Source organism: Danio rerio, chromosome 25 (genome assembly GCF_049306965.1).
Source record: "Danio rerio strain Tuebingen ecotype United States chromosome 25, GRCz12tu, whole genome shotgun sequence".
Classification (NCBI taxonomy): domain Eukaryota; kingdom Metazoa; phylum Chordata; class Actinopteri; order Cypriniformes; family Danionidae; genus Danio; species Danio rerio.
Genome location: NC_133200.1, coordinates 30,136,131 through 30,160,405, shown reverse-complemented (window position 1 = coordinate 30,160,405; position 24,275 = coordinate 30,136,131). Strand labels below are relative to the sequence as shown.

General features: G+C 34.0%; 1 protein-coding gene across 6 annotated transcripts in view; it reads right to left on the bottom strand.

Moving 5' to 3' along the window:
• Positions 1–277: 277 nt before the first annotated feature.
• Positions 278–24,275, bottom strand: part of wasla (WASP like actin nucleation promoting factor a) — a 68,523-nt gene continuing 44,525 nt past the window's right edge. For 3 of the 6 annotated variants that reach the window (XM_073941636.1, XM_073941637.1, XM_073941638.1), the window contains 6 exons: positions 21,644–21,686; positions 17,985–18,138; positions 15,245–15,262; positions 10,926–11,440; positions 6,274–6,379; positions 278–1,413 (listed from right to left, as the gene is read on the bottom strand). In XM_073941636.1, coding sequence (XP_073797737.1) covers positions 1,352–1,413; positions 6,274–6,379; positions 10,926–11,440; positions 15,245–15,262; positions 17,985–18,138; positions 21,644–21,686 — 898 coding nt within the window. In that variant the 3' untranslated portion in view covers positions 278–1,351. 6 annotated transcript variants of the gene reach the window in all.

Sequence of the window (24,275 nt, the reverse complement as noted above, 5' to 3'; positions counted from 1 at the left end):
GTTCAGCCATGAGTCATGTCGTTTTTGAGAAATGCACCTCTGAGTGATTTCTGACTGCACTGCACTGCATCCATCTCCCCTGCGTCCGTGTTTGTGTTGTCGCAGTGAAAATCAGCGCACGCATGTAATGAAACTCCCCTTTTCATGCAAACCCTTCCCTCTTTTGCCACTTGACACTCACACCTAAACAAAGCAGGACTCACCCACTTTCCTGACAGCCCTTTAATTTTACATGTAAAGTTGTAAATGTTATTACTAAAAAGAAAACCACCAAATCTCAGGTTTGTAAATATTACCATTTATTTAAGTATAGAATTTAGTGTTTTCTCTCCACATTCCACTCCTCTTGTAAGATCTGATGTCAATTTTACAATTTATTTCAGCACTATCCTTACAGGACAAGGACAGCAAATTCAGTCCAGACAAACAATACTGTTAAACCAGCATTAATTGTACACAAAGGTTTGCCTCTTTTATTTATTTTTTGACCTTAAATGTAGCTGTCAGATAAACATTGACCTGTAAAAGCTTGTAACAAACGGAACTTTAAATTGCATTTTGTGAAGTGCTTTTTTTTGTCGTTTTTACTTGATATGACAGGAAATTCTATATTTGTGTGAACTGATGGCTTTCACATTTAAGAGCAAGCTGTACTCATGACTTTGCCAGTTGGAATCTACCGTATATTATTTTCTCGTTAATAAAGTGATCTCAAAAACTCCAAACTGTCTACTTTGTGACGTGCAATGTAGTGTGACGCTGATCGTGATTACCACAGAAATCATACTTAGAGTTCAGCCAATGTGTTCTCTTTCCTGCAGTGAATTTCCTTTTTTTTTTCTTGTTATTCGTGCAAAAATATATATAGCCTCAATATATCAGCCTGGTGTACATTTACAAGGGAAACAATACAGGGGACATACATATTCTGATAGGAGAACCTCTTACCAAATCTAAGAATGCTAAACTAGGATTTGAATAAGAAAATCGAAGGTACAGAAAAGTAGGGTATGAAAATAGTGTTATCTAAATCATTAATCAACAATTAATAAGGACGTGGAGCGTCCCGTCCATCTCCCTTTCCCCACTCGCAGGGAAACAAAAACATTCAGGTCAACAAATCATGAATTCCTGGCATAAAATCTTCACATGGTTATTCCAGGAGATTATTTTACAGAGGATAAATGACAATACTTTACAGATTACATGAGGTATTGCACAGATTATTAAAAAAAAGGCAACAAAAATATACAGCGATTTGGGGGGAAAAAATGCACAGAATGAGAGTAAAATTTGGGGAAGTGAGAATTTAGTATCATTTACTCTACTGGGTGGGGTTAGTGTTGGGGGATTAATCATCCCATTCGTCATCGTCCTCGAAGTCTTCATCTTCGTCATCATCCTCATCTTCATCTGAAAAATCAAAAAAATAAATAAATAAATGCATGCCCAATGTAAATAACTTATTACTTAATGACAACAACATACAGTAAAAAACAGAAGTTTACATACATTCTAATAAAAGGTACATAACCATTTTTAAAAACAATGTCTGATGGTAAATCATACTCAAGGTTTACTATTTTAGGTCCATTAGAATTACCTAAACAATTTACATTTGCTAAACACCAGAATAATGAGATTTATTTTGGAGAGTTTTTTATTAATTTCTAGAGAGTCAAAAGATTACATACATTTCCTTGTTTTTTATTTTTATTTTTTGCTTTGCTTTTAAACTATAATTTTGGTCAAATGTTTTGAGTATCATTCCACAAACTTCTCACAATAGTTTAAAGAAATTTTGGCTAATTCCTCACGACAGAATTGGTGTAACTGAGTCAGATTTGTAGGCTGTCTTGCTTGCACAAGCTTAACTCTGCCCACAAATGTTCTGTAGGACTGAGATCAGGACTTTGTGATGGCCACTCCAAAACATGTCCTTAAAGCACATTTTAACTAATTTGGCAGTATGATTAGGGTCATGGTCTGTTTGGAAGACCCATTTGTGGCCAAGTTATAATTTCCTGGCTGATATCTTGAGATGTTGCATCAGTATTTCTACATAATGTTCTTTCTTCGTGATGCCCTCTATGCTGTCAAGTGGACGAGCAAAACAGCCCCACAACAGGATGCTGCCGCCCCCATACTTTACAGTTGGAATGGTGTTCCTAGGCTTGTTAGCTTCCCCCTTTGTCCTCCAAACGTAACACTGGTCATTATGGCCAAACAGTTCAATTTTATTTCCATCAGACCACAGGACATATCTCCAAAAATATTATTTTTCCCAGTGTAATTTATCAAACTGTAATCTTGCTTTTATGTTGATCCTGGCTTGTTGATCTTCCCATGTTGCCACACAAGGAAGCAGTATGTTTGAGGTTTTTCTTAAATACTATTCTACAGTTGTACCCACAATTAACTCAAACATTGTCAATCAGCCAATCCGAAACTTCCAAAACCTTTACATCATCATCTGAGGCTTTTTCAGAGGCAGAATAATTGTATTGTATGTAAACTTGACTTTCAAGAAAAGTTATAAGAATTTCTCAAAAAATATCTCTCTCATTATTCTGCTATTAAGCATAACAGAAACAAATTTGATAATCCTAACTTACCTAAAAAAGAAAAAAATGTAGTCACATCACTATCTGACTATTTTTTTTAATGGTCATGTGCCTTTTTATAGTGTATGTAATCTTCTGGGTTCAACTGTATTCCTCAAAACTCAAGTTTTTTACTTAACCTATGCTATAATCACATTACAGCAAAATTGAACCACAAATAGAATAATAAAATACAAATCTCACAACTGATAGTAATACTCCAGTTTTAGTAATAAGCCTGTAAAATTGCAAGTCCAGTGGTCCTTCGTTATTCGCAGGAGTTAAGGCTGATTTATACTTCTGCATCAAGCATATGCTCCGGCGCAGCCTGCATGCGGTTGCATAGCCCTTGCTGTGGCTGACGCATCTCTTTAAAAAAATGTAACTACACACATGTACACAATGTAACTACATCGAAACGATGCGTATCGCAAGCGTTGTGATTGGTTGGCCTGGTAGCTATGACAAGTGTGAGTGATGCTGAGAGCAATGAGCCCGATGTAGCGAGTGTTTACAAGTGTGGAGTCCTGTGAATGTGATCCAGATGGAAACTTTTGTTTTGTGTTTACCTTGTGGTTAAAGATGTTGCAAGTCCACCTGTTCCTGCCTCAGAATGAGTGAGTTTTAGCTACTTGGAGCATTCAGAAAAAACAAAACACCAGCAAAGAAACACGACACAGAGGAACATAAAAACCTACTGCCAGCTAGTGTTTCAAAAGTGTTATTGCAGAGCAGCACAAACGGTGCATAGAAGTAAAAAGGCAGGCGCCGTGGGTAAAGCCAATCACTCAATGCAGAAGTATAAATCAGCCTTTACATTCTAAAAATAACCTACAAGATGAAATGCGAAGTAGTCAGCTTTATTTTCTACAATTATTTTAAATGTTTTAAGGCTGTAAAACCCTTCGTTCATTATTATTTTCACACTTTCATCTCCCTTTAAACACTATAAAAGTTAAACCCCTATATAAAAAGTAAGTCCAGTGTTATAAAATGAAATCAAAGATCAAACCATTTTATCTTCATTTATTTATTCTGTAATTGCGCCTACAGCCACGTAACTTCTACCGTCCTTTAACATGTCCAGAAGTTCAACTTTTTGTGCGATGGTTAGCATCTTCCTCTGCCTTTTGGGTGCTAAAAGAGTTGCCTTTGACGGTGCAGAACGTTTAGTCAACATTGTGTGGAGAAAACTTGCAAACATACAGTACAGCACTTTAGTTACACTGCTAGCGATCAAAGATTTATGTAAATTTGGCAAACCTGAATGCATTCTGTAATGTACAGGAGACATGGCATGGAGGAGATTGAAAAACATGTTAAATTGCATGAAAAAGTCAGCAAAATTGTGAGGCTGCGAAAAGTGAACCACGTTATAGCGAGGGACCACTGTACAAGAATTAATCGGGAAAAAAAAATATCACAAATTACAGAAAAAAGTTTTTTAAAAAAAAGAGACAAATTCTGAATTGTGAGAGGATTCAGACTTTTTCTGAATTTACATCTCATAAAAAATAACTCGCCATGACTTTTCTAAAGTGCAACTTTTTATAAAAAATCTGTCAAAAAAAATCCAATAAACTCGACATTACAAAAAAGATACAAAACATTTAACAGGAAAATAGTACAATCCACTCAGAATTGCAAAAAAACAATAAACCTGTAATAACGAAAATGTGATAAAAAAAAAAAACATGTAAAAAGAAAACAATAATATTTATCACAATGAGTTCATAACTTGCAGTGGCTTTCTTTGAATTGTGGTATTTTAGAATTGACATCAAAACTCCAAATAAGTCACCAAACATGTTTTAAAGTTTTAAAACATTACACAGATAGAAAAAAAAGTATAATTCTCACAGATCTGAATTCAAAAGTTGCAATTACTTTTTTTCTCTAAAACAGTGGTTCTAAAGCTGAGGTATGCTAAAGAATCGCTGAATAATTCAAGTAAAAAAAATGAACACACTTTTAACCCTTTAACACATACGATAATACCGGTATGATCAGTTAAACTGGTTTTAATAGGCTAAACCTTTTATTTTAATTTCAATTTTCTAATGTTTTTTATGTATTATATCATTTGAAGCTAATTTCCTGTCCATAATTGTAATGGTTGTTGAAGGCGCATTTTTATATCCCAATGTGGACAGGTATATTTAATTCACTTGCTTTTCTGAAACACAAAGCCTACTCTAACACCCAGTAAGCAGATCTAATTTCTAATTTAAATATGTAAATCCAATTCATAAAAGACAAGTTAATGTTGACATTTTAAAGATATACAAATAAGTCATATATACATGCAACCTCTGTTTTGAAAAAAAACATCAAAGAGTTTATATATCAATATGATGACATATAGCCTATATTTATGAGGTCTTAGGAACATTTCCCGGTTTTGATGAATAGACTACTATATGATAATACTTTACATTTAAGTACAGTGTCATTTTTTATTAACTTTTAAAAGCATTTTAAATTAAACGTTGACGTTTTATACATTTTTTTCAAAGCACAGTACAGTTTAAATGTTCAAACTATTTATAAGCTTAAAGTGGCTGATAATAACAAATATTTCTATAAATAAGAATTAATCTGACACGGTTTTGAACTGTGCAGAGCTGTCGCTGCTTAATTAGGCATACTACGCTACTGTATTTCAATACCGGTCATTATGGTGGTACTTGGAGAGACAATTTTTTTTGAGGTGGAACTTGGCTTAAAAAGTTTGAGAACCACTGCTCTAAAATATAACGTTTTGTCATTAATAAAAGAACTGTTAAAAAAAGCCAATAAATTCGCAATTGCAAAAAAAAAGTTACAAACATTTCACAGAACGCACATCACATGACCCTACACATTCTGGCATGCGTTGCAGCTTTTGCACACACCTGAGCTCCAGGAAGTCAGCTGGTGCTTTGAGCACAAAACCCCAGGTGAGAGCAGCGCATGTCAGACAGTTCATCAAGAACCTACCGCTGGATCTCATCTCACTATAGTTGTTGCACGTGATATTAATTCATTTTGTCTTTATCTAAAGACTCTTTGGTCTTTTGAATCCATAACTTGTTCTCAGGTACCGTGTTTTGGCTGAGCACAAAGACAAGTTAATTTATTAACTTATGTAACCACGTACACTGATTCTGCACATTTGAATGATTGCTTGTATTATTTCCCGTAATTTATAAACATATTGTACGTTATACTTTTATAATGGGAATTGTTATATATTCAGCAAACGAGGCAGGGTGTTTTTTGTATTTTTCAATGAAAATGGAGGCAGTTATGTGATGTTTACATTCACACACACTTATACAATATGGCCAATTTAGTTCCTCCAATTCACAAGTCTTTCGACTGTGGGGGAAACTGGAGCACCTGGAGGAAACTCACACAAACACAAGTAAACTCCACATTAAAATACATCGCCCAGCCAAAATTCAAACAAGGGACCTTCTTACTCTGAGGCGATAATGCTAACCACAGAGCCACTCTGCCGCCCAAACTCAAAATTGCAATATCAAAACTAGATTTTAAAGTTTTATCTCTTTGATTATTCTCTGGCAGAAAAGGGCTTCTATACAAAAGAGGGTACAAACAAACCCAATTTGCAGCCTTTGAGTGGCAATTTCTGATAAACCTCTTGGAATGTGAAGCAGGCACTTACCTGAGGAGTGGATGGCTTTGCTCCTCTTCTGCATCACCTCCATCAGAGCTCCAACAATGCCTGCTGACTGAGCAGGGGTGGGTGGTCCTGAGTCATTATCTGATACCTGAACAGTCAAGAACAGAAGAATTAGCCAACCACCACAATTAACGACCAATAATTTATAACAATTATGAAATATGGATGAAAATAAGGATTTAGAAACTTCCAAGACATTCCTAGAACTATTAATTTGGTTCAGTCAGAAAATGGTCGGTATAGTTATGAAATGGTGTACATCTTTTCCATCTGTACATCTCTTGCAAGCAGCTTCTTCCATGAGATTTGATAATGACTGACTGAGAGCATGATGGTAAATCTGTTTTTCGTTTCTTTTTTTTCACGAATGCCAATAAAAAAAAAAGTAATCTCTTATCTTTTGCCTATCGTGCAGTACATTTACATTTAGTCATTTAGCAGATGTTTTTGTTGCAAAGCTACTTACAATTGAGGAGGTATTCAGGGATTCAACAAGAAGAGGTAATACACACAAAAAGTGTCAGTGCATACCACACATAGACTTTACTTGGGTACGCCGCCCGGGTATATTACCGGCTGAGTATATTTAGTGACGGGTGTTTTTTTACTATTACTTTCACCTTTTTACACTATACTGTATCAGCCTAATATAACTAAACATACGCAATCTATTAAGTAGTGGGAAAACCCCCCTCGTTTACCCATTTCGTTCTGTGTGCGAGACGTCAACACTCCCACAGACACTCTCATGTGCTCTGCAGACTCAGAGAGATGCACCTTTTTGGCACTTAAAAAAATTTATCCAATCGGGTTTCTAAATTTCTTAAAATGTCCGGGATTCGGCTTTTGCTTTCTAAAACTCGTTGTTTGTTAATTGTATGTGTTTTTGCATTACATTTTGACTCAAGCCTACTTTCACTTGGCGCACAGGACAAAAAGAGACTGGTCTAAACTGGCAGTTAAATATATGTACACCATTAGTAAAGGTTATTCAGCACATTTACCTTATATCCTCCTAAGACCCAAAGAAAATTTTTTATTTTTTCTGTGATTTCCTACATCCTTTGGGTTAAAAAAAAAATCTACAATTTAGAACTTTTACATTTAGTTTTTATTTTTAATTTTACAGCATGTCCACTGTAGTAGACCATAGGACCATTTTACTTCGAAACAACTGCCACTCAGACAACAAAACTGTACAGGATATGGCTGAAAAAGGGATATTAATATAATATTAATTTAACAAAAACAAAACAAAAGCCATTTTTTCCTTTTGTATTAAAATTCCCAAAAGAGTTTTGTCTGAAAGAAAGCAAAAAAATAATAAATAAAAAATAGTAATGTTTATACAAAACAAATTTAACAAAAGAGATTGAAAACTGATTTTCATTCTCTAATTGTCTCCAATTCTCCAATTGTCTGATTGTTAGACTCTAAATCAGAGTTTCGCTCAACTACCTTATAAAGAATCCTCTCTGCTTCAGTTCTGCCCTCTAAAATATGCAGTCATTAATTACATTAAGATGGTCCTGGTGTCCACTATAGTGGACATTAAAAAAAGGATGATATTTTGAAACACAAACAAGTTAACAGCTTTAAAAGTTAAATGTATTGTTCCTGATACTTTAATAAACAAATATATATGTAATAATAAAAGTTACAAAACATTTAAAAAGCTAAATTTTACATGCCTCTCTCTTTCCCATAAAATGTGCTTTTTTTGTATGTTGGCCATTTTGGATCCAGTGGTTCCTAGCATGCCAGCCAATCAAATGACAAATAACTAGAAAGCCCAGGATGTCCTCTGAACAGTACAACAGGACTTGACAGAGTATTTAAAAAAATTCAAAGAAAAATTAATGAAAACACACTACAGAGGACACAAGTCAATGGACGGGGTCTCATGAGGCTATAAATAATCTATATGCTTTAATCTTGCAATTATTAAAATTTAGAAATATTGTTTGTAATTACTTTTTCTGTAATTTATTTTTCATTTCATTCATTTGATGATGTCAGTAGGCCATATTACATAGGTTATTTTATATCTAAAATGCTTTGGCATTCAAGTTTGCTTTGAACTGCTTTGAATAAATACAATTATTGTTGATAATTTAGTTATGTTTAGTTTGTTGCATATAGGTATTTATTTATGTGATGTGGGTAAATGATGTGTTTCAATCTAGCAACCACCGCAATTATATTTCACCCTGGGTTAGAGTGCTAATTATACAAAATGAGCTATGAGATAATATGGTGCTATTAAAGGACAAAATTTTATAACAAATTATTGATAAAAAAAAATTTATTTCTACATTTTAATACAAGAATTGTTGTTCTGTGAAGTAAAATATAAAATTGTGAATGGAAACCATCGCCAATCAACCGAGATATCAAACTAAATTGAATCAATAATGATAATCGTAATAGAACCGAACCGTAAGACCAGTGTAGGTTACACCTCTACTTTGTATTCACACAGAATAATATTGCATTAAGCCTCATGCAGACCGGGGAGGCTATCGCTAGTGTTTTTTCCAAGACACTTTTTAACATTCACACTTTTTTTTCACTGCACAATGCAAAATCACTTACTTTATTTGTTGCTAAAAGAAAAACAGAAATACCCTGGTACACAAGGTAGTGCTGTTTAACTTTACACTTCTGATACTCACTTGTAGTCACAGTTTTTCTTTGTGTATTTATCTAGTACAGAAGTGTCAAACACTGCCACAGCCCTGCATAGTTTAATTGTAACCCTGCTTCAATACACTTACCTGTAGGACTCAATTAGTTTGATCAGCTGTGTTTAACAAGAGTTGGAAGTAAACTGAGCTTTGGCCTTTCAGGAACTAAGTTTGACACCTGTGATCTAGTAAGCTTTTCCCATTTACATATAAAGGTGCAGAGTGTACGTTTGAAACCTAGTGGTTGAACAAGGTATTGCATTCCTGGATCACAACACAAGCAAGCACAGGTTGCCAGATTGAGGAACAACAAGAGTGAGTGACTATCAAGCCTAAAAGCTGATTTAAATCATGTTCTAAATAAAAGCAACCGCACGCAATAGGAATATTTTAAAATTAAAACGAGTTTGTATTCTAACCAACACGTCAAATTTAGATTTTGTTGTTTTACTTCTTGAGCTGAACAACAGAAAACTGACAATGATCACCTCAGGTACACCTCATGTGCTTCATTCAGTGCTAAATGCTAATAACGTGAGTTTAAATGCCATACCACTGAAAGCAGCAGCAGATAGTTCACCTTAGATCTTGAAAATGAAATGAATGAAAATGAAACAGTTTGAAATCGAACTTTAGAACTGTGACTCTCTAAATCTACATCCGATGCTGCATCTACATTCATTCATTTTAAAGAGGTTAAATATGTACTAATTAGATCATAAAACTTACCATTTCTTTAGCACTACTTTTCAGATAAACAAGAATGCTCACTTAGCATGTTTCCTAAATATCTGCAAACATATTATGGTATTTTTATGTTTTAGAAGAGCCCAAAACTCCCATTCAGTACAGCACCTTTAACTCCACTTAACCTCCACTACAGAACACAGTCACCTGTGGGCTGTTTTACAAAGCCAGTCTGGGAGGTAACCCAGGTTTGAGCAAACTTTGAGTCGTGGGGCTTGGTTTTGATCAGTTTTCATCAATGTGCGCAAAAACCTTTAGATTTAAAATTTGAAACAAGTCTACAATTAATTATGTTATTAAACAGTTCCTCAGCTAACCATTTTGTTTTTTATTTTTCACATACACAACTGTTCAAAAGTTTAGTGTTTGTAAGATTTTTAAATAATTTTGATTTAAGTCATTTATGCTTATCAAGGTTGGATTTAGTTGATAAAAATGCAGTAAAATACTTACAGTGTGAAATATAAAAATTTGGGTCCCGCTTTATATTAAGTGTCCTTAACTACTATGTACTTCCTTTAAAAAATACATACAATGTACTTACTGTGTTTATGATGTATTTGAGAACACTTGTGGTGCTTTGAGTTGGGATAGAGGTTGGGTTATGAACAGGTTTTTACGGTATGGGTAGGTTTAAGGGTTGGTTAAGGTGTAAGGGATGGTCAACGTTGTATTTACAAATGTAATTACAAAAGTTTATTAAATATGTAATATACTAGTATTTAATCAAGCATCAGTACACCGTAAAAGCATGTATTTACACAATAAGTACATTGTAACAAACTATTAATTCCTGTGTAAGTACTTATTAGTTAAGACCACTTAATATAAAGTGGGACCAAAATTTGAAATGTTTCACTGCCGACTTGATGCCAATTCATAAATGTTGAAAACATTTGCTTTGCTTAATTTTCATATGGACTCCTGAAAAGCATTTACTTGAAAAAGCAATCTTTTGTAACTCATAAATGTCTTTTTAAATCAATTTTGCATCCTTACATGATAATAAAAACCAAAACAGTGTAATTTAAAAATAAATCAAATCTTTTTCTGACATGAGCTCCTGTTATAATCTTTCACTGCCACAGGTAGCTGGTCATTTAACACCTACTTTAGCATAATAATAATTGACAGCAGAGCAGGTGATTATTCACTGTTGTCTGGGAAACATCAGGTACGGTTAGCGTTTATAATCCTCACCGTTTTGAGCTGGATGCCCTGTCGGATCTGGTCAAGCAGCGCGTCGCGTCCTGTGGATGACACTGGCCTGTTGTTCTGCTCCACTTTCTTTAACTGTGTGCCCTCCCTGATTTGCTCCAGCAGAGCTGACTTCCCACCCGCGGGCGGAGGCGTGGATTCACCGTGGCCTCCATCCATTTCAGAAGGAGGCGGAGGTCCGGGAGGTGGTGGGGGAGGAGGCGGCGGAGGAGGCGCAGCTCCTCCGGACATAGGTGGTGGTGGTGGGGGAGGCGGCATGGAGGCAGGTGCAGGTGGAGGGGGAGGTGGATGCCCTCTGCTGGGTGGTGGTGGTGGTGGCGCTCCCATGCTAGGCCGAGATGGAGGCGGTGGCGGTGGAGCGCTCGTTGGTGCTCTTGAAGGAGGAGGGGGAGGTGGGGCTCCTCGTCCCCTCACGGGAGGCGGTGGAGGAGGGGGTCCAGAGGTGTGAGGAGGGGGTGGGGGAGGTGGACCACCACGGGAGGGTGGAGGTGGGGGTGCTGCAGGAGTAGACAAGCATAAAATAAATAAAATGTGAAAAAGACACAAATTACAACTGTAATCAGAGGTTTATGCCCCAAGTCTCCAGCACATCTGACCCCAATAACACTGCCAATTAAATGTCAGTTACACTGCTGTTTGTGGATAACTCAATTAGCTTGATTTGGATATTGATGATTTGACACGATCCAGGATCGTTTAGTTCTTTCTTCTAGTAGACTAGCTCGAACCTGCTTGGGAGCAGGTTCATTTCCTATAAACAGGATTACATTGGGTCAGTTCAGGCAAAGATAATACTGAAAGCATGTACCAAATTCAAACTCTTAACTTTTTATATTTTTAATATAAAAATATATATTGATTTATATTTTAAAATATGTTTTAAAGAGAAAATTTATTGATATGATCTTTTTAGATACAAACGCGTACATGCATAATATTCAACTTTTTTAAAAAGGATAAAAATGTATGCAGTCGAGTACATATTTTGACCGCTAGTATGCCAGTGATTGACACCTTTACCGATATCAAAATTCTTTTTTGTTGCAAAATTAGTTTACACATTTATTCCTTACGCTGATTAAAAATAAATAAAAAAATGTAGGCCTAGGCTGCTATAATAAAGAAAATCTTCTCTAAATGTAGAATTAAATACATTGATATGCATTTAAATTCATGATGAATACTCTTGACACATGAAAGTGTAAAGCCTGCAGCTCACAACAAATGTGGAAAGTTATTGCATGTCATAATTAACAAATAGTTTGCTGCTAATTTTATGTAATTTTGCTCACATGGATAATTGAATATTAATCAGATGATGTCATTACGCTGCTGTGCCATCAGCCAATCGTTGCATTGTTGATCATGATTTCAAGGATCGATAGATCTGTCCTTCGCAACACACGCAGCGATCTCAGATCAGTTGATCCAGACATTTTAATCTGATTCGCGAACTTGTTTGAAGAACCAAATTAGCCAGAGATCAGTTGTTAAGATTAAAAGATCCAGGATCTGCCAAATCATCTCAGATCATTTAAGCGAGGTATGAAGAACGGACCCCAAAGAACTGATTTATGTTTGATGTATTTTATTGATATTTCTGTATTGTTTTGCATTGTCTGCTTTTTTTGTTGTGTTGTATATTTTGTTTTTACTTATGTAAAGCACTTTGGTCAACCCCGGTTGTAGTAAAGTGGTATATAAATAAAGGTTGTTGCGATATTAGGAAAAAATAAAACAAATATTGTATATATTCATATTACTGGGGATTTATTTCACTAATGTTAATTAAATCATAGTGAGCCGAATGTGTTTGTGTGCATTCAACTTTCCTAGTTAAGGCCTGTCATGGGTAAATAACACTACAAATTTTAAGTAGGTGGTATGAAGTCGATGTAACATATTCCATTGCTCAAAAGGTTTCCAAACCTATTTACACACTTACATTTACTTAAAAGTATAATCTTAAGATGAATTTAAAAGAATATATTTAAAAGTACAATCTTAAATAAGATCAATTAATGCTCAAAAAAAATTTCTAAAATTCAGTCTAAAATTAATAATGCATACATTGTAAAGTAGATATTTTCAAGTGCATATTTTCAAAATGAAAGCACAAAAGGCTGACAGGAAGTGACTTTTTTTCTGAATGGATCATCAATTTCCTTGCTCAATAAATTAATTCCAAAAATATATAATTCCTTAATATATATAATATAAAAAGAACAAGTTGGTTATTAGTGAAACTATCAACAAGAACAACAAGAAACAATATCAATTCTGTGTCTAAAATGTAACATTTAAAATCAAGACTTTTGGGGAAATGGTGCTATTACTTTATTACATTTGGAATATTTTGACTTACTTAACTTTTTTTTTTCTTACTCTTGAATTACAGCGTAATACTAAAAACTTTATACACATTAGGTGCTTTTGGAAACCAGATGGTCTTAAATAATGAGAATGTCAGTGAGAAAACATGGCTGATACAATAGATACAGCATCTGTATTAGTGCTAAATGTGTACAACAATAATTATTCTAACACACAAACAAAAGCACAACACACCATCAGGTAAGGTATTTAAATACAAAATCAGCATAGTCTAAGAGATAGTTCACCCAAAAATGTTCTATTTACTCACTACTCACCCTCAAGTCGTTTTTGAAACCTTTGGTAAAAAAAGATATTTTTAAGAAAGTTGAAAACCCTTAAGCACTGACTACCTTATAAGGAAAAACATACTACAGTATGTCAATAGTAATCAAAACATTTGCTTTTCTGTTTAACAGAAGAAAGAAACGCAAAGGTTTGAATTAAGTAAAAGATGAAAAAACTATGAAAGAATGAGCATTTTTAGATGATCTATCCCTTTAAAAGACTCCATGAAACAAAACACATTTGGAGTTCTGAATTCATTCTGCATCTGTTTCCAAATAGAGTTTTAAAAGTAAAAACTTCAATCTAGAAGTAACTAATTTCATCTTGTAGAAATGGACAAAATAAATAATTAAAACAATCAAAAGAAAAGAAACATGTATTATAAATGACTACAATAAACAATTACAAAACACTATCAACGATAATATACAAAACAGAAAAAAAAAATTAAATACTGTAGCTACAAAGTGAAGTTTATTTATAAACTAATTTCGAGAGGATCACATGCTCATGATTGCTTGCAACCGGCCCTGCATTATTCGATTAATGATTCTCCAATCAGACGATTCCTAAGCCACTATAAATACCCTAAGTTCCATATGACAGCCATCTAGGTTTTGAAGAATTCCCCCTTCCACCCCTACTCCTTTTCTAGATGGGTGGCACGGTGGCCCAGTGGTTAGCACTGTTGCCTCACAGCAAGAACGTCACTAATTCTAGTCCTTACCAAGCAAGCCAACGTCTCTGTGCGGAGTTTATACATTATCCCCGTGCTCACTTGGGTTTCTCCTGGGTTCCCCGGTTTCCTCCCACCGTCCAAAAACATGCAACTTAAGTTAATTGACTAATCCAAATCAGCACCTATAGTAAGTGGTTATCTCTTAAGAGCAATCACAATCTGTTCATTAGCTACTACAACAGGGGAGTTCTCAATATACCTGAGCTCAAATTCCCTTCTCGCCTTGCACAGAAGAGAGGCTCAAGGATCAGGGATCTTATGAGCTCAGGGCTTTCTTAGACAGCATTGCTAAACAATCATCAGCTAAGTGTGAAATTCCATTAATAGTTAAAAGTAAAGTCAATTCTTTTCTTACAAAGAAGTACACAAATAATAATATTTATTTAATAACATTTTCCCCATAATATCCACACAGCTAAGTAACTAATCATTTGTTAATAATACGTATATAGCTACAGTTTGTTAAGAGCCAGCAAGTTAAATGTAAAATAACTACTTGTTACTTAAGGTCTATCGTTCGAGTTTTATCCAATGAAAGAACATTTTATTTTAAATCAACCTAGTCAATCTATTTCATGGAGTCTTCAAAACCACAGCAAAACTTTCACTTCAGAGAACAAAAATCCAACATTTTTCACCTAAAAAAAAATCAACACCTCACACTGTCATAAATCACATATTATGGGATCAAGCACATTTTCAAAAAGATAAATGGCAGTAGATAAATTTTGAATAATGAATCATACTCATGTATGCTCAAATGCTATCATTGGTTAAATGGCACTCTCATACTGAAGATGTACTTCAAAGTCTGAAACCCATGCCAGCATACAAAAATTCTAAGCTCTAATGCATGCAAATCTGAAAGGTTTTAACTCAGCAAGACACACACGCTACCTACCACACCACCTTGGAGGACCTGAAGGAAAACAATAAATATTGATCAAATGTAGAAATGCTGATGTACGTTATGTACCCAACTCCCAAGATATAGCCTCTGAGGTACATTATAGGTAAATTATTTTAATGCGATATGTTGACTGTGCTGTTTTATGTAGCATTATGTTTTCAGCGGGGACAGATAAGTTACTGAAAAAAACTAGTACAGAGTAAAAACAATTCAAGAAAAAACAGTTTCAGTTACTTCCAATGTCTTTGCAACCAACCAAAATTAACTAGCAATTTCTTAGTCAAACTATTTCTACACCATTGCCTCTAGTGTATTTAGCAAGGTTATGGCACATTTACATTTTACTTCAATTATATTTTTAAATTTGCTACGTATATTTTTTTTTGTTTCGTTGGTTTTGTTAGCTAGTTTAGTTTTTATTCTGTGAACATTTCTATTTAGCTATTATACATTTACTTTTAGTTATTATAGTTGAGTATGGTTCCAGTGTAGACCAAAGTTTAAAGAAAATCATTATTAATTACTCTCCCATATTATGTTCCAATTCCCCAAGACTTAACTTGGTCTTCAGATCACAACAAAATTTATATTTTAGATTAAATTCAGGAGCTCTCTGGTCCTCCTTTGACAACAAAAGTTCTGAGATGAACAAAGTCCAAATAAAGAACCAAAAACATTGTCAAAACATTCCACTTTACTTTAGTGGTTTAAATGTAATCATATAAAACTCTAGGGGCTTGATCATACACCCGACGCAATAAGACACAAGATGTGTATGGCATGATAGTCATCCCTGTATGAACAAAGTAGGAGTCTGGTTTGCAATGCCGGCAATAAGTCAGATTTGTTTCCAGTGCATGTTGGACTCCGGAAGGGCTGCCCCTTGTCACCAATTCTATTCATAATTTTTTAGGACAAAATTTCAAGGTGCAGCTTCGGACATGGAAATGTCTCAGAATCCCCCCGGAGGAGCTTGAGAAAGTGTCTGGGGAGAGGGAAGTCTGGGGTTCTCTCCTAAAACTACTGCCCACACGACCGGGCCCCGTAAAAGCGACAGAAAATTAATAAATGAACAAAAGTTTAGATTTGTCCACATGTTGGGTTTTGAAGACCTCTGCATCACTATAAGGGGCACAAGAATAGGACATGTATTTGAATATAAATATCGTTGTTTATTTTTTTGTTTGCTGGAAATTAGCAAATTAGCAAAATTTCCTCCTGGTTGGAGGAAAGTCCTTACCCCAGATGGAGGAGTTTAAGTATTTCGGGGTTTTGTTCACAAGTGAGGAAAGGATGGAACGTGAGATTGACAGGCGGATTGGTGCAGCGGCAGCAGTAATGTGGTTGTTGTAAAGAAGAAGCTGAGCTTGTTTTCAGTGGAGTGCGTACAACACAGTTTCCATAACAATGAAAGTAATGGTGTAAAAGTAAAGAGAAAGAGGAAGAGGCCAAATGTAGGAGGCTCATTCTTTATCCTTGTGCTGCAGTTGGTCTGTTTAACTGTTTTCTTGCTAGTGAAGCGCTTAGTTTTTCCACTTACAAAGCCCACCATGTGTTTAGATCAGTTTATTCTTTATTTAATTATTTTATTTAATCATATGATCATTAGTCATTTATATAATTATCATTGTATTGATTAATAATTAGTTAATGATTAGATTATTATTATTGACTATTCTTTGTCAATTTCGTTCCTTTTTATATTTTATTAATGAAATTTTCCTATAATTATTGCTTTATTATTATTTCATTTTTCCATATTGTTATAATCTTATTAGTGTGTGGGTTAAGCAACACTTGGTTTTCATTAGTTCATAATTTCTCCATTACAAGGTCTGTATTGTCTCTGAACAATGTTGTGAAGCAGTATCAAAATTATTAAAGTAGCAACTCAAATTATTCAATAAACTCTGCTCTTTCTTTGTTATCATTACTTCGTCTCCTGCTTCTGCTCCTCTCAAGCTTAACAGTCAACTCCTAAATTGATAGGAGACTGTAAATTCAGTTGAATACTGATTAACTGGTTTGGGTATTAGGCAGCTCCGCTGGCTTGTTGTCTGGATACGCAAAGAAACAGACATTTTCTGACAGGATCTGGCGTCCGGGGCTAAAACTTATTTTTCTGGTATGACGAGTGTGATTTAACAACAGCCATTACTGAACCAGCCTCAGAGAGAAGCAGGGTGAGCAGCAGCTCATTAGCATTTAATGAGACATGAAGTGAAAAGGCTCACTGTGAACTGAACCAATTTATACACTTTTCATGAAGACCCTAAAAAAAATCATATCAAATGGACATACATATAAAATAGATATTTGATGTCATCTTTAAACTTGCCTTTTTTACATGTTAGTGCAAGCTAATGTTTTTCTATATAAACAGCTCCATGCTATATTTCCCGCCACATGATGAGTCCTTATTAACTCTGAATATGATGTTTTTTTCTATTATTGTGAGTTCGTTTTACTACTGTTTAGTTTTTGATTTATTTTATTTCAACTAACAAAAATGATTATTGACTAGTAGTTTTAGTCTTAGTCCCAGTTTTTATTTATGAAAAAAACCTTGGTACTTAGAATGAAGTTTAGAGCCATGTAAAACTATTTTGTTGATTCAGACTTTGAGACAGCATATGATTGATGGCCAGACCCCAGACATATCAATATGCCGAGGCCACAGAAAAACCACAGCTGTTCAGAGCAGCCAGTGTCTGACAGCGATCAGTCTCACCTTGTCTCCTCAGTTCATTCTTCACGGCCTCTACACCACCCTTCTTCTCAATGAAGTCGTAGATGACCTTAGACGTCTCCTTGTCTTTGAGTTGGGCCTCAGAAATGCCACACATGTCAAACAAGTTCTTCAGCTCTGGGTCCAAATTATTCAACTGCAAAACACAAAAAAAGCTAAAATAGTAAGACTTTTTTTCCATTAATACATAAGTTACATATTTAACCTGCAGTGAAGTTCAACAGAAATGTTTATTTAGTCAATTTATACTAGTGCTTGCAAGGCAGTAACAAGCAGAAATTGTTGTGGTTAACAAGTTGTTTTTTCCTTAACAAAAGCCACATGGCAACACTAAAAGAAGTACTAGAGTGTTTCAAAGCGGTTTTTAATGTCTTCCGTCTGGTTTAATAGGGTATTCTGTAAGCTTTCTTACTTATCCTAGTCAAAAATTTACTCTCTACCACAAGCCAAATAGAGCAGAAAAATAGTAAAATCGTGTGGATGTGCTGAAATTGTTATATTTAGGGTTTGTTTAGATCACCAACCTTAATTATGAGCAATAGTAATAGTGATGCTTGCCTTAGTAAGCACAACTAAATATAAATAGGAGGAGAAAGAGAGAGAAATTAATGAAAAGTCAAAAAATGACGAATAAATGGATGCAAAGCAAAAGGCCCAGCCACATTCCAATATGCAAACAGTTGCAAGATAGCAGCTTTCAGCTCAATATGCAAATAGAATTGTCACTTCTTGTTAGTATTTGAATGCAGAGATATTGATTTATTTTTGCAATTGTTAATGTATTGTATAATTGTAAATTGTAATTAGTATATATTTATATACAGTTGAAGTCAGAATTTTTAGCCCCCCTGTATTATTAGCACCCGTTTATTTTTTCCCCTAATTTCTGTTTAATGGAGGGAAGATTGTTTAAGCACATTTCTAAGCATAATAGTTTTAAAAACTTATTTCTAATAACAGATTTATTTTATCTTTGTCATGATGACAGTAAATAATATTTTACTTGATATTTTTCAAGACACTTCTACACAGCTTAAAGTGACATTTAAAGGCTTAACTAGGTTAATAAGGTAAACTAGGCAGGTTAGGGTAATTAGGCAAGTTATTGTATAACGATGGTTTGTTCTGCAGACTATCGAAAAAAAAAAATGCTTAAAGGGGCTACTAATTTTGTCCCAAAAATGTTTATAAAAAAATTAAAAACTGCTTTTATTCTAGCTGCAATAAAACAAATAAGTCTTTCTCCAGAAGAAAAATATTATCAGACATACTGTAAAAATGTCATTGCTCTGTTAAACATAATTTGGGAAATATTTAAAAAAGAAAATAAAAATCAAAAGGGGGCGAAGAATTCGGACTTCAACTGTATACAGTTAAAGTCAGAATCTTTTGCCTTGTTTGATTTTTTTTTTTCTTTTTTTAAATATTTCGCAAATGATGTTTAACAGAGCAAAGACATTTACAGTATGTGTGATAATATTTCTTCCTCTGGAGAAAGTCTTATTAGTTTTACTTCGACTAGAATAAAAGCAGTTTTTAATTTTTCAAAAGCTATTTTAAAGTCAAAATTATTAGCCGCTTTCAGCTAAATATTTTTTCGATGGTCTATACACCACAGAACAAACCATCTTTATACAATAACTTGCCTAATTACCCTAACCTGCCTAGTTAACCTAAATTAACCTAGTTAAGCCTTTAAATGTCACTTTAAGCTGTATAAAAGATTAATAGTCTAATATGTAGAAAAAAGTCTAATATCAAATATTATTTACTGTCATCATGGCAAAGATAAAATAAATTAATTTTATTAGAAACTAGTTATTAAACCTTTTATGTTTAGAAATGTTTAGAAACTGGGGGAAAATAAACAGGGGGGCTAATAATTCTGACTTCAACTGTTTGTGTGTGCGTGTGTGTGTGTTTAATTATGCTACAAATGAAAAACAAATTAGGGGTAAAAAAAAAAAAAAAGTTGGCATCTAAAAATTTTACAAAGGTTAATAAAATTTTAAGTTCATAGAGCTTTTTAAACTTTAAGCTTAAATCTCTTTAAAAGAGGTGCAATGATTGTAAACTAATCAATATTAAAGTATATCGAAACCATCCATCAAAGATGCAAAGCAATACTGCTTCTGTTCTTTGGTCAACGTTGATGAACTACTTTAAAAGCTAAAATAAATTTACATTTATTTAAAAACAAAGAAATAACCCTGAAATACCTACAGTAATAAAAGTAGACAAATCTTTTTAAGATAAATTAAAGCGAAATCAATTTCACATGTAATATTTTTGAAGATAATATTTTAGGGTTTCTACAGGTTTTACCAAGATATATTTAAGACTTTTTAAAATGATTATGACTGAAACCTTAGACTTATACAGTGCTAAATGCTAAGACTTTTTTTTTCCAAATACCCCAGTTAGAAAAGATTTTCACTTGCCCCATCAAAACATTATTAAAATTCTATATATTTTTTTATACACTAGTTATTTGATAATTATTAAATGTATCCATTCACAAACCCTATAACCCTTACCAAGAAAAGAACAAAACATAGCTGTCAATTATTTTATTCTATAATAATAATAATAAAGAATTACATAATAAAAAATATAGGTCATGTCAGTATCCTCAGCAGTAAATAAATAAACTTAAGCAAATGTTACTATAAGAAAAAGTAATTCAATGCAATTTTAAAATAAAAATGTTTTATTGAGATAGACTGCTGGTGATTGAATGAGTGTTAATAGCCAGATTGGGTAGCTATACATGAACAAAGGAAAATTAAGACCTGTAAAAAATATTTAAAAACCTACAACACAATGTGTCAGTAGATTCAGTAAACATTTTAAGAAATAAAATTTAGCCATTAATACTTTAAGACCCCGCGTATACCTTGTTTTTGAGTTATTGTGGATTTTAATTTAATCATAGTTTCTTTAACAATGTTTAATGAAACTAAAATAAAAGGGAAAAAATGTATTACAGATCAAAAAAGACATTTTAATATCAGATCAAGGTGAGTAAAGTAAAGTAGCAAGAGAAATATGAATGCAATTCTGCCTTGCAAGCCCTACAAAAATCACACTTTCCCACCATTCATGCTGTTCTCAAACATAGCACAATCCTGCCATCTTGTGGGGAAACCACACGAAGAAAAACATCTCTGGTAAAACCATCCATTATGTCATGCAAAACATTCCAACGGCATGCATAATGCAAAATCTGAAATGTGAACGCTTCTTCAGAACATTTGCATATTTTCCCAGTAATTTATAAGCAACACCATCTGATTTTATTGTCCCGAATCTCTGATTGCATCATAAAAAGATTGCATGTGGCAATTTCCCAGGCACCTCCATAACAACTGATTTGAAATCAATTTAAAATACACACAATGCAAATATACAGATGCCATTCTGGGCTATGCTGTGGGCGACAGGCAGCAATTTCAAGCGTCAGAGGCTTTAGCCTGCGTGAACACAAGGCTATTGAGGCATTTCATCATGCCATTAGTACACAGGTCAGCATTGTTTTCCTATGAGAGATTCTTCAATATGTATGTGAGAGTGTGTACGACATTGAGAGCGTGCGAGTGTGTCAGTGGGGATGACAGAGCAAGTCATTGTTGTGTACTTACATCGAAGCCTGTGTTCGGATCCCATCCTACATGACCGATGTGCCTGGAAAACATTGTGTTAAATGTAGTCAGAATGTGCCAATAAACAAGATTAAAAAAGTTTAATTAAACTTAAAGAGAGAGTACACCCCAAAAATGAAAATGTACAAACTTTCATGGCTTTCCTAGCCCTGTTGAACAAGATGTTTTGGAGAAAGTAGAAAACCTGTAATCACTGACTTCCATGGTAGAAAAAACTGATTCTATGAAAGTCAATGGTTACAGGTTTCCAGCCTCATTTAAATTTCTGCTTTTGTGTTCAACAGAAGAATCTCAAACAAGTTTGAAACAAGTAAAAGGTGAGTAAATAATGACAGAATGTTCGGTTTTAGGTTTTAACTAATACTGGTTTAAAAAGGACAGGCAAACCAATAAAAATTCTGTCATTATTTACTGTCTTCACTTGATACAAACCTGAGAAGCAGCAGGTCATACCATGTTCATACTATGGATGTTACATAAGCAGTTTCCATGTATGTGGATTACGCTCATGCGCTAAACTGCAATATTGTATTAAACATTTGCAAAGAAAGCTCCATTTAGATACATTGAGTCGAAAAGAACAAAATTGTCACTGGTGACCATCAACTGGTGACAAATATTAAAAAGAATAAGCCACCGTGAGCCACCTTTTTTATGAAATGAAGTACTTGAGTCTCCGAAAACCAGAATGAAACAATGAACGCTGTCATAACTCAGACTGCCTAGTTTTTTAGTGACTCCGCATTCGCTGAATCCAACACAAATCAACAAAAAGTAGCAAACTTTTGCAATTTGGCTAAATTTTCTATTTAAATGCAAAGTAATCGAAAAAATGTAAATAATCTCATAAAACATCCAATTCCAAAACATATAATGAAATTAGATTCATTTCAGTTTGCAATTAATTGTTTTACATGACTTAGACACTTCATACCTAGCACACGAGATGTGTTTGAGTGTCTTTCGAAAAATAACCGCTCACCTGCGCCCACACAATCATTACATTACATGAGAATAGGTGGAAGTGTTTTTTCAACCTGTGCAGTAAACAGACGCAGATGAAGTTTGAGTGATTTACAAGTTGTAAAGTCAATGCAAAGATTGGATTAGACATCCTGTGGCGCGATGTGAGCATTTGACTCACTTTAGACTGCAAGAAAAAAAGTGGGAGCAAACATCTAACAAATAGAGCAATGGAACAGACAGAAAAGCAAGCAGCTTACAATGTTGGGGGTTGGAACATTTCTGATGTTGTGCAATGTGTCTGCTGTTTTGTCCATGTACAACTGCACCACAGTTCCCACAGAAAATTGTCATTGTGCTGCATAAATAGTCTATGTGCACTTGCTAAACTTTTATTTGACTTTTGATTAATTTATTTGGTAAATGTGTTTGAATTATAATTCATGCACATTTTTATCAGATAAAACGTTCAAAATGTATGCACATCTCAATGTTTTCATGAAGCATTTTTAATATGGAAAAAGGTGGAAGCATAGCTAATAGTTTACAACATTCTTCAAAATATTTTGTTCGTCAAGAAATATATTCTGAAAAAGTTTAAAAACACTTAAGAGTGGAAAAAGATGGAGGACATTTTAATTTTTTGAAAGAACTACTCAGTTAAATAATTTTTTTTTTTGTTTCAAACCCATTAGCCTTTTCCTCATCTTTAAAACACAAAGATAGATATTTTTTATTCAAATCTGTTCATCAAAATTTTGAATATTTGTAAGCAGACTAGGGCTGGGCGATTAATCAAAAAGTAATCGAAATCGACATTCAGAATCTATAATTAATAGAAGTTTTCCAGGTCAAATTGTTCAATTACATTTCCCTACAGGATTTATACTTATTATATTATTATGTTATTATACATCTGCAAAGGGCACATGAACAGTCTAGCGCAGGCTTTGCATTCCCGTGCACCTCTTAAAAAAACATACTTGCACGTCACAATGATGTGTAGCGCAAGCTATGTGAATGGTCTGTTTGGTAGTGGTGACGACAGTGGGCATCGCAGAGAGCCACATTTTAGGCTATGTGTGTTTTAACTTTAGTTGTTTAGCGTTGATGTTCAAAAAATAATCATAGATAGTAGATGCAGTAGTGTGTGTTTACTTCAATTATTTTAAAATAAAGTAATGCACCCTTCATTCAAAAATCTCTCACTTGTAATATGAGAGTGATATTTACTGTACAAAACTTCAATGAACTAAGGACAAAAACCTAAAATAAATAACACAATCGTTTATTATTTGAAATCGAGTTAAAATGTTAAATTAATCGAGATTTTGATTTTACGCAGCCCTAAAGCAGACCAAAAAAAATAAAAATTGATCATTATACAAGTTTTATGAATATACGCTTTAAATGAGGAAATTTAATTCAGGCTTTTATACACATCCAAACATTGGTTTAGCACAAACACAAACAGAAGCTCACCCGTTCCTGAGTTACAAGATCAAAGCTCACCGGTTCTTGTGGAAAATCAAACATGATACAAAAATGAACCTCACTGTTATGTGCATATTTGAAGTTCTGTGACTGAATCTGAATGCTGTAAACGAGGTGAGCTGATCAATGATTATACGTCAACAAAAGCCAAAAT